Genomic DNA, 11,620 nt, shown 5'->3' with positions numbered 1-11,620 from the left:
AGGCCAATGGATGAAGATATTTCCTGGTGCATAAACGAATTTAGGAGTCAAATTGCGCATTAACAATTTGCCTGTGTACTTCCACCACATTCTCTAGTTCGTTCCTGACAAAGTTCTCCTTTGATCAGGTATTCTACATGAAAATCCAGTCATATTTTAATAGTATATTTGGCTATTACCTTATTTTATTTATGTACTGGATATGAATATCAGTTTGCCAACTTAGGCAAAAGAAATATAACTACAGAGAAACAGATACCATGCCTTCAATCAGTCAGGGTGGTGGAAATTTAATATCAACTTTGAGCTAAATTCCAAGGTATCTGGGGATGGCATAGAGTTTGAGAGCTTTTCTGGTCCTTGAGTTAGTTGTCTCTGTAGGTATCTGTTGAGAAATCCATCATTTACCGGTCCTAGGTTATGTTCATGGGTCCACACACATTAGTGCAAAGATGTCTCTTCTGTCAATGAATTTCTGTGCGATATTTGAAGGCTTAGAGTCATTCTGTTACTGCTGTGAACACATGGCCATCTTTGAATTCTGAGGCTGTCCATTACCTTATTTGCTCAAGGCCATGTTCCCCCAAATTCAGTGTTTTTCACACTACATAAACAATTTTTTAAATTCACGTTTTTTGACATATCTGGTATCCTCAGCATTATTATAAATTAGTACTTTAATTAACTGGAATTGATTTTAACATGAAACTTGACCCAATAAATAGAAAATTAGTATCACTCATAAAGAAAAAGCAGCCGCTAACATAAATATGAAACCCAAACAATGTCATTACATTCTACATGGATACTGTCAAGTCACATCCTTCTTAGTCTAAAATTAAGCAATAAAACCAGAAAGACTAGCTGCTTCAATGGGAGTGAGGTTGTGAGAGAGGAAATAAATAGGTTAATATTTCAAAAGTATAATCCCATTGCTGTTGACATGTTTAGAGGTAGGGTGTGTGACAGGGAAAGCACAGGACTGGAAAACCTGTTATATAAGTAACAATCAATGAATAGCCGTGACCAGAGACAGGTCATCTTACTTTGCGGACCTTTGCTCCTTTCCTTCATAAAATATACGATTCCATCAGCCCAGACCGCCCTTTGGCGCAGCACCTCCTTTCCCTCCAGAGTTGAACTACAACCCCCACAATGCACCGCGCGCGGCGCCAGAAATGCCGTCCGCCGCCTCCCCCCGCTTTCCCTCTGTCCCTCCTACAACTCCCACAAGCCCCCTCGGCTCCGGGCCTAGGCCGGGCCTCGGGTGGAGGCGGAGGCGGAGGCGCGGGAGTTATGGAGGGGGTGGGATCTGCAGGGAAGTGCGTCAGAGAAGGCGCGGGGAGAGTAGGGTGCTGTGGTCTGAGCTTGAGGGTGAAGCTGGCGGAGCAGGAGGATGGGCGGTGAGTGAGCGGGGTCGGCGTCGCTGGGCGGGGGTCGCGTAGCCGTTGGACGTTTCCAGCAGTTTGAAGAGGGGCCCCTCCCCGGGAGGGGCTGGGGCCCGGCCGGTTTCGAGCCGCAGCGCTGCGGCGGGGTTTTTCCTTCGGTCGAGTGGTCTGGGGAGGGGCCTGGTCCGGTACCTGGGGCCCCTGGCCTGGGGCGGTGCAGGACTGCTGACCCCGGCCCCAGCTTGCCTCGACCTCCCCCGGCTCGGTAGTGCGCCCTGCGAGGTGACAGCGCCAGTTGTCCGGCCTGGCAGACAGCCACTCAGGGTGCCGGGACCTTTTAAGGTCATTTGAGAGCACCAGGTTGAAAGGATTAGAAAAAATAAGAATACAAAACCAACTTCTGGAGTTATTGTTAATCACTGTAATTGCCCTGATCTCTTCTGTGTCACACTTCCTGTCTTCCAAACTCAGCAACCCCAGTTTGCGAGCCTGTTTTCGTGCGCCTTTGTAAGGTGTTTGGTACGGTTACGGTGTATACTTGCAGTATTTGACTCAGCTTCATCCGCCTTGAGTCATTTTACTGCGGCCATTTACTACTGCCGTTGAGCCCTGTCCACGCCTGGGGAGTGTTCATATTTTGCCTAATTCAGTTTTTTTCTGGCTGAGGAAGAATCATTTAGTTTGCAGATGAGAAGATTCAAAAGTGTAAGGAATGGGGAGAGTAGATAGGAGTGGAGAATTTGGCAGCGTAGGGGAGTTTTCCTTAGCTTCAAGAGATTACGAGCAGATTGCTATCTAGCATTATTATATGTTACTGTTCTCTTTGCTCTTCTGCGCACCCGAACAGCCTTTCTGTCTGGGTTAACAAACATCTCAACTCTGCCTTCCACATATCTCCTGACACTTAACCTTGTTTTTAGAAGGTTTTCCTCCTCAGAGGAATCTGGGAGGAGCCAATTTTCTCTGCTTGCTTTTCCTATGCCCTTTTCACACTCAAACCCAGAACACTTAATGCTCTGCAGCTTGAATAAAAATTCAGTCTGTAATTAAAAATTTCTGTATGGTACACTGCTGACTCTGAGCATGTCTATTGTTTGTATCTGTAATGTGTATGTCCATTTCAGTGTTGTCTGTTTTAGTGTGCAGGTGATAGACTAGAGAACAAGACCTCTGTCTCCGTAGCATCCTGGGTATGTGAGCATTCAATAAGTACTTTCATGATAATGAGTTTTATTTTGAACTTAACATGCTTGCCTTTATTTTTATTCTTTAATGATTATACATTACTTTAAGGGTCAAGGGTGGGGAATAGGATAAAGGGTGATTTTGAGATAATTCCTTTCAAAATAATCTCTGTATGTCCTTGAAGTCTAACTTTCTTCTTTCTCCAACTTTTAAACAGAGCAGTCTGAATGCCAGAATGGATAACCGTTTTGCTACAGCGTTTGTAATTGCTTGTGTGCTTAGCCTCATTTCCACCATCTACATGGCAGCCTCAATTGGCACAGACTTCTGGTATGAATATCGAAGTCCAGTTCAAGAAAATTCCAGTGATTTGAACAAAAGCATCTGGACTGACTTCGCTAGTGATGAGGCAGATGAAAAGACTTATAATGATGCACTTTTCCGATTTAATGGCACAATGGGATTGTGGAGACGGTGTATCACTATACCTCAAAACACACACTGGTATAGCCCACCAGAAAGGACAGGTATTTCTCTTATTTTAACTTCTGTCTACTTTACCTCGTCAATAATAAACAAAGTTATGTGATGATGACCCAATTATGTATAAGCAGGTTTGTGGGTTTTTTTCTCTCCGAAGAAATAAATCTATGTGTTTCTTCTCTCTCTTCCACCTTCTCTACCCAAGTTCTATGAATGACCATGATACTCGTTAATATTGGTTGGATAAGTTACTGTTCTTATCGCGTGAAAGCCATTTTAAATCTTTGTACTTACTCAGTAAAATTCTTTTTATTAATCTCACATATGTCATGAGGAAATAATTGGAAAAGTACATTGGAAAACTAAATATTTGGTAACTGGTAAAAGAGTTAGTGTCCAAATCAAACCAACAAATATGAATTGATAGTCTTTTTCTGTGTTAGCTGTGTTTTGGTAGTTACTATCATTTGCCCTGTAAATCTTAGAGGATATAATTTGACCAACTCTACGTTAAAATCTGTGCATATTTGAGTCTATGATAGAGTTTGTAGGTTAAAAATATGAATTACAGAAATAAAAAAATATAAGAAATTGTCTGATTTATTTTGCAAGCATTCTTAACATTAAAAAATTTTAATTTCCAGTTCTTAAAATGGAAACTTTAGAGCTCTAAGGAACAACTTTACAATTTGTTTCTATTTACGACTACTTCTGTTGACTACTTGGTGGGAAGCACTGTATTCAGATCACAGCACAACAATTACCATACATCACAAGGACAATCGTTGTGATTATATAATGGAAAAAAGAAAGTAGGTGGGGGGGTGAGGCTGAGGGGATTGGTTGAAATTATAAAGTGTTCAGTTCTACTTAGGAGAGCATAGGAGCACTTGATGTTTGAATCTTACCAATCATTTATCATTGGTTCAACAAATATTTATTACATGACTCCATATTCCATATAGTACATCAGGGAAAAATATAAATATCTTTAGTCCTGGGGAGCTAACATTCTAATAAGGGGTGTAGGCAGTAAACTGAATGAATAAGTATAATGGTATAAACAATAGTTAATTATATAGTATGTTAAAAGATGACGCATGCTATGAGAAAATGCAGCAAAATAAAGGGATTTGGAACATGTAGGGAAGGGGATATCGAGGGGCATAAGTTACGATGTTTAATAGTGTAGGCAGGATAGGCTTCAACAAGAAGATGTCACTTTAGTAAAGACTTGATGTAGGTGAAGGAGTTGACTATATGGAAAACTGCAGGGGGACTCTTTTAAGTTGGAAGGAACAACAACTGCAAAGGCCTCATGGTGGGAGCATGCCTGAAATATTCAAGGACCAGCAAGGAAGCCACTGGGCTGGAATGGAGGGGGAGAGAGGGAGAGTTGAGAATGCTGTCAGAAATTACTCTGGGGGTAGGGCAAACTTTGCAGGATTCTGTAGGCATGATGAGGGCTTCCGGTTTTTACTCTGAATGTGATGGAGCATTGTGGAGCTTTGAGCAGAGGAGAAATGATCTGCTCACCTAGACAGATGTATTGAAAACAGGCTGCAGACAAAGGTGGAAGCCAGGAGGCTGTTGCACTAATTCTTGTGAGAGATGTTTGTGACTTAGATCATGGTGGTAGCACTGAGCAGTGGCTGCGTTCTAGATAGGTTTTGAAGGCAGACTCACTAGGATTTCCTGGTGGGATGCATGTGGGCAACAATGACTAAAGTTTCTGGTCTGAGGAACTAGAAGGATGGAATTGTAATTACCTGAGATGGGAAGATGGCTGGAGGAGTAGGTTTGGCAGAGAAAATCAAAGTTCCTATTTATTTAAGTCTTTGTCTTCTCCTCCTTCCTAGTCTTCTTGCATATCTATTCTCAATTCATTTTACTGCTCCTACTTTTTGTTTGTTTTCCCTTCCTTGTGCCCATGTCTTAAGCCTACTGCTGAGAACCACTGGCATCCACTAGCCATCAGTGAATCCGGTGTGTCACTCAAGGCCAAAGAGGTTGCTCTCCTCTGGGAACATCTTTCAATATCACTTTTTATTTCAGAGAATAATTACTGAAAGGGATTTTTGTTAAATGTTTATAATTAAAACAACAAGCAGTCATTGTTATTCGTGTTCCAGAGTCATTTGATGTGGTCACAAAATGCATGAGTTTCACGCTAAATGAGCAGTTCATGGAGAAATTTGTTGATCCTGGAAACCACAATAGTGGGATTGATCTGCTTCGGACCTGTGAGTACATTGATCTCAGCAGTACAGTTGGGGGGAAAAAGGAAATAAATTTGCCATTCATTGATCTCTGTTATTGGAACAAGATGAGTCAGTACATTGCATCAACTTGGACTAAGATCTCTAATGGTTTCCCAGTGAACTCTGTTTTGTTGATAATGTATTTTAAAGTTAGATACATACTTACCAAATTGCAAATATGAAGTTGAGAGAAGCAGCAAATACATTGGATGACAGAATCTAGACCTCCCCAAAAGATGTTATTAATGGGCCCTTTTAAAGAGTAAATTTAATAAGGATAAATAATACATTCCTATATTTGAGATAAGCATTTCAGTTCAGGAGGCTGTTGCACTAATTCTTGTGAGAGATGTTTGTGACTTAGATCATGGTGGTAGCACTGAGCAGTGGCTGGGTTCTAGATAGGTTTTGAAGGCAGACTCACTAGGATTTCCTGGTGGGATGCATGTGGGCAACAATGACTAAAGTTTCTGGTCTGAGGAACTAGAAGGATGGAATTGTAGTTGAGATAGGGATATGTGAAAAAAGTTGACTACAAGCTCTGTATGAGTCAAGGGTCAGGGCTACCAAAAATGTTAATCCCGTTTTATACAGTATAACAAAAGTATAGATACCAAAAACAAATGAAAGCATTTCTTAGGAGCATTCTATCCGATGGTCAGACTACCTAGGAAATACTGTCTTCATATTTGGACCTGATATTCAGGCCATAGAGACTTACTGGAGCTTGCCCATAAAATGACCATGTCATGAGAGGAAGCACTGAATAAATGGCAAGTAGAGTTGACCCTTGAATAACGTAGGGGTTAGGAGCACCGGCCCTTTCACGCAGTCAAAATCCATGTATAACTTTTGACTCCCCCAAAACATAACTACTAACAGCCTACAGTTGATCAGAATCCTTACCAATAACATAAAGCAGTCAATTGAGACACTTTTTGTATATGTATTATATGCTGTATTCTTATGTAAAGTAAGAGAAAAGAGAATGTTACTAAGAAAATCATAAGAGAAAATACATTTACAGTACTGTTCTATTAAAAATCTGCATGTATGTCAGCCTGCACAGTTAAACCTGTGTTATTCAAGGTATTTAATTTTGTATCGCATATATATAAGAAGTTGATTACTAACAGAGTTTGAAGGGAAGTTGGAGAAAAGACTTTCATGTAGTTCCAAAAGGTAAAACTAGCACTAGAGGGTAGAATTTGGTTTAGAGTTGATATTAATACATTACTAATAATTAAAATAATGTAAAAATGGAAGGGGATGCTTTGTAAAGCCATCAGCTTTCTTCCCATGGTGTTGAGGGAATTTATGATAATTACAATTGCCATTTATTGAGTGCAGAGATCCTCCGCTTTGTGCTTTATGTATATTCTCTCAACAGGTCTTTTATAATCAACATTCATTTACTTCTATTCCTGCCTTGAGATCCTATAAGGATGTAGATTCATTTGTATGTGGAGCCAGAAGGTTTTGCTTCAAATGCTGGCTCTACCACATACTGTGTTACCTTGTACAAGTTATTTATACCTCTTGCCTCAGTTCCCTCATTTATAAAATGGAGATAATAATAGTACCTCCTTCATAGGGATTTGGGGAGGATTAATACACAAAGCATGTGTATAACAGTACCTGACACACAGTGAGCCCTCAGTAATTGTTAACTGTTAGTGTCCTTTTACTTTAATCAGGTAGCATCCTTTTGAACAAAGTGCTTTAGAAAAGAAACCCCGATATTAAAGTATTCCTTTCTCACTTTTTTTTTTTTAAAGATTTTATTTATTTATTTGACAGAGAGAGACATAGTGAGAGCAGGAACACAAGCGGGGGAGTGGGAGAGGGAGAAGCAGGCTTCCTGCGGAGCAGGGAGCCCGATATGGGACTTGATCCCAGGACCCTGGGATCATGACCTGAGCCGAAGGCAGACAGACGCTTAACGACTGAGCCACCCAGGAGCCCCCTTTTCTCACTTTTTTAAAGAAGATTTTAAGGAGAGAGAAAGAGAGGTAGTATAAGCCAGGGGTGGGGGGCAGAGGGAGAAAGATAATCTTAAGCAGACTCCCTGCTGAGTGTGGAGCCTAGCACGGGGCTCGATCTCAGGACCCTGAGATCACCACCTGCGCAGAAACCAAGAGTGGGATGCTCAACTGACTGCACCATCCAGGGGCCCCTCCTTTCTCACTTTTTGAGAAAAGATCTAATTAGTACATGAATGAAATTACCATTGTGAAAAAACTGTCTGAAATCGTGGTAACATATCTTTTTTTCTCTTTTTCAAAATCAGATCTTTGGCGTTGCCAGTTCCTTTTACCTTTTGTTAGTCTAGGTTTAATGTGCTTTGGGGCTGTGATTGGACTTTGTGCTTGCATTTGCCGGAGTTTGTATCCCACCATTGCCACAGGCATTCTCCATCTCCTTGCAGGTGAGTCTTGTCATTATACTTACCTTTTATCTTCTCCCTGTTTCCATAGAGACAAAGAGTCGTAATTCTTAAACATCCACACATTGTTGCCCCGTCCTCTTGCCTGAAAAGCTTTTACTGTGCTCTTATCTAGTTATGTGCTCTTATCTAGTTATGTTTTGTTTTCCTCCAAGGTCTATGTACGCTGGGCTCAGTGAGTTGTTATGTTGCTGGAATTGAGCTACTCCACCAGAAGCTAGAGCTGCCTGAGAACGTGTCTGGTGAATTTGGATGGTCCTTCTGCCTGGCTTGCGTCTCAGCTCCCTTACAGTTCATGGCTTCTGCTCTCTTCATCTGGGCTGCTCATACCAACCGGAAAGAGTACACCTTAATGAAGGCATATCGTGTGGCATGAGTAGGAAGCTGCCTGCTTTGCAATTGCCATTTTTATTATTTTTCAATATTAATATTTCCCCTTGTTTTCCTCTCATTTTTTTAATTTAATTTTTTTCTTTGTGGATATACCATTTTATCCTGAAAATCCATTCTATTTATTCACACAGACAGTTGTTTCTTAATACCACTAAAATTTATATGGATTATTCTGAATGATTCCATCTTTTAAACAAACTAATCTAGGTTCAGAGTCCAGACAGCAAGAGATGAGTAGACACTTGGCACAAATTTGTGAAAGAAAACTGATAGTGGGAAATTGACCCAAACCCATCTACTGATATCTGTTAGACTTTTCAGTAAATAACTATCTCTGTTGAACTAGAAACTCTTTAGTGTCTCTGAGAAAACCCTCTCATCGTTGTCAGAACTTATGGTCACTTTGGTATTGTAGATAGCCAGTCAGCCAGAGCATTAGTGCTATTTTCAAAGACTTAAGCTATATAAAATAAAGAGATTATCTAAGATCCTTTTCCCCAAATATTGGCATATAGTTTTATTCAAGATGAAGTATGGCATCTGTTTAACCAAACTGTCTGTCTACAAGAAAGGAAGTGACAAATACAGTGTTTACTTGAAATTTTAACTTTGTAACTGCAAGAATTCCAATTCAGCCAGACAAGAGGATTAACCTTATTTTACTTTACATTTTTTTGTATTTTTTTTAGCTCTACTTAATATGTCAGGAGGATTTTCAGTACAACTAAACCATTTTGGATTTTTGCTCTTTGCCTCTTCACACATCAGGCTTATTAAGAGTGCTTTCTTTCTAACACTACTTTGGGGTCACAGAATAAAACTTTCCAACTGCTATCTATTTAGTCCAGCTCAGTACCATGAGGAAGATTCTACCATAATGACCCTCCGGAGCTAGGAAAACTACCACAAGACCTAAAGCTTTGGCTAGTCATTAACTTCCAACTATGGTCTTTATTTCTTGTGGTGAAATGATGTGCCTTTCCTTGCCTATATCCCTTCCTGGTGTGTATCAACATTATTTAACATCTTGTAATTCAATCATTTTTTTATAAATATGTCTATAAACATTGAACTTTAAAAAATCTTATTTATTTATTCCATTACTGTAGCACTTGACAGATTTTAAAAAATGTAACTTAGTAATTTCTTACAATATCCTAGATCTGTCTTTTTTAAAAAATAAAATAAAAAATGAGAAGAAACTCAATTGTGTATAGTGTCTGAGTTGATTTAAATCTCAATATTTTAGGTTAAAGAAGTACAGGATTCTGAACGAGCATCTCTGTGGTTCTTTGGAAAATGCCTTGTTTCTGGGGTCTCTGTTTTATCTTCCAAAAAATATGGGAACCCCTTGCCCCCATTAGAAAATAAGAGCCTCATGGGCGCCTGGGTGGCTCAGTTGGTTAAGCAACTGCCTTCGGCTCAGGTCATGATCCTGGAGTCTCTGGATGGAGTCCCACATCAGGCTCCCTGCTCGGCAGGGAGTCTGCTTCTCCCTCTGACCCTCCCCCCTCTCATGTGCTCTCTCTCATTCTCTCTCTCTCAAATAAATAAATAAAATCTTTAAAAAAAAAAAATAGAAAATAAGAGCCTCTTTATCCCTTATGTTTCAGAGTTTTAAAAACATGTTTTCATAGTTTTGTGATCTCTATGTGTCATATTTAATGTGGCTAGATTTTTAAAAAGTCGTATAATGGCTGTGGATATGTATGTTCTATAGCACAGAAATAATGAAGTCCGCTTCTGACTTACAACAAAGCCAACACTACTCTGCACCTCATTATTGCCTTTGCAGTTGCTGCTTACTCGCTTTTCCAACTTTCCTCACTCTTGAAGTTTCATTGTCTTTCAGCACCTTCTGTGGAAGGTAGAAAAGCTAAGTAGACATACAAAACACTTGGGCATGGGGTTTTAAAATTATTGACCAACATGACATTTTTGTATTGGGAAGATATTTATTTTGGACAACGTCCTTGCCTATTGTCACCCCAAAGTTGTCTGTGACTGTTGGTCCAACAGCAGTCTTTAATATGCGCTGTGGAAACTCAGTCACTACTGGACCTTGTGAGTCCCAGCCTCACTGGTAGCGTCCTGAAGCATGGAAAGCCAGCACCATAAACCCTGGTGTTGCATATGTGTTGGGATTGATAATTCAAGCACATTTCAAAATAGCTGTGGTCATCCTCTCTTGGGAAGACTTTTTTCTTTGAAACATAGGGGGCTGTATTGTTTCCTTTGATGTGAAAATTAGTTTTTCAGCTGTCTCGTTTCTAATCAGGTAGAACCATATGAAATTGCTGATACTTGACCATTTTTGTTTAAAACTAATAATCAAAAAATCAGTGGCAAGTAAAGTTTTGTTAATCTCTTTTCACCTAATCTTTGAAAGCAACCCCCAAAGTTAAAACTTAATTTTCAGATTTTTCAGAACATGAGTTTTGTGGCAATTTTAAGAAACATGTTTTAAAATCTTAATTTTATGGTTCCTAATCTCATTAAATGATGTGAATAAACATCTTTTATATCCTTTTCGGCAAAAGATTCATTTCAAAAATTTTTAGAGATAGCCATAAAAACAGTAAAAGTTGACACAATGAAAAGGGCAAAATAATCCTAGAAGAATTTATTTGTTCAGTTAACACTGCACCTACTATGTATGTCATGATACTCAAGGGTCTCAATAACTTAATAATTAGTAATAGTAATGTGTTAACGTTTGCCTGCTTAAAGTATTTCTGTGTGTGTGTGTGTGTGTTGGGGGGGAAGGGAAAGAGTTGGTAAGTCACTTAAAGGTGGACTGATATAGTCACACAAGTGAGAAAAATGAGATGAGCACAGAACAGATCAATTTAGTTTGTTTATCCATTCTAGAGACCACCAAATTGCAGCCTAGCACTATTAAAACTTACAGATCCAGTCATGTTCAACTGACTATAAGAAGATAGTGTGAGGGCATTTTAAAAAATAATCCTCATGTGAACTTCCACCAGAAATGAAAACAACCTATTGAATTAACCTGATTTTGCCTGTTACAACACTTTTTGAGATTTCCTAGCAAATGAATGGGCTCAGCTTTGAAGATGCAAATTATAATTTCACAAGCTTGATGGAACTCTGTGCTGGCCGATATGGGTGGAGTCTTGTCCTCCTTTCAGCCCTCTACTCATAAGGGAATAATGATTCATACTTTGAAAAGAGAGGAATAAAAGAAACATCTGTGTATAGGAATTCTTTTTCTATTCCTCATCAGGTGTTCCAACATATGATTTTCCCTTGGATCAAATTATGATGCGTGCTGGCACCTTGCGAATTCATTATATGAGACTTTTAAATTACAAAAAGAATAAATTTGAAAGATTATTTGCTCTATGGAAGAAATTGCCATAAGTCCTTTAATTCCTCTTCAGTGCTAAAAATTCTATTAGCAAAGTTAATATGTTATTTAACATATTAACATTTACACG

The 11,620-nt window shown here is 39.3% G+C and overlaps 1 protein-coding gene across 4 annotated transcripts; it reads left to right on the top strand.

Moving 5' to 3' along the window:
- Nucleotides 1-1,254: 1,254 nt before the first annotated feature.
- On the top strand, nt 1,255-9,363 carry CLDND1 (claudin domain containing 1). 4 transcript variants are annotated; one of them, XM_032406394.1, is made up of 6 exons: nt 1,255-1,403; nt 2,528-2,578; nt 2,791-3,100; nt 5,189-5,299; nt 7,608-7,745; nt 7,919-9,363. In XM_032406394.1, exons 3-6 carry the CDS (start codon nt 2,809-2,811, stop codon nt 8,137-8,139), a joined length of 762 nt encoding a protein of 253 aa, XP_032262285.1. In that variant the 5' UTR covers nt 1,255-1,403; nt 2,528-2,578; nt 2,791-2,808; the 3' UTR covers nt 8,140-9,363. The 4 variants fall into 4 exon arrangements, with proteins under 4 accessions (XP_032262285.1, XP_032262282.1, XP_032262283.1 ...); XM_032406392.1 differs by having other exon boundaries at nt 1,316-1,403; nt 2,513-2,578; XM_032406390.1 differs by having other exon boundaries at nt 1,340-1,403; nt 2,535-2,578.
- The last annotated feature ends 2,257 nt before the right edge of the window (nt 9,364-11,620 follow it).

The sequence above is a fragment of the Phoca vitulina genome, unplaced genomic scaffold (genome assembly GCF_004348235.1).
Source record: "Phoca vitulina isolate PV1807 unplaced genomic scaffold, GSC_HSeal_1.0 scaffold8, whole genome shotgun sequence".
NCBI lineage: Eukaryota > Metazoa > Chordata > Mammalia > Carnivora > Phocidae > Phoca > Phoca vitulina.
This window is presented reverse-complemented; position numbering and strand designations above follow the sequence as displayed.

Coding starts and splice junctions, on each gene's coding strand:
- CLDND1 (XM_032406390.1), top strand. Junction 5,300..7,607: donor GATTGATCTGCTTCGGACCT/GTGAGTACATTG, acceptor TTTCAAAATCAG/ATCTTTGGCGTTGCCAGTTC. Junction 7,746..7,918: donor CATTCTCCATCTCCTTGCAG/GTGAGTCTTGTC, acceptor TTTTCCTCCAAG/GTCTATGTACGCTGGGCTCA.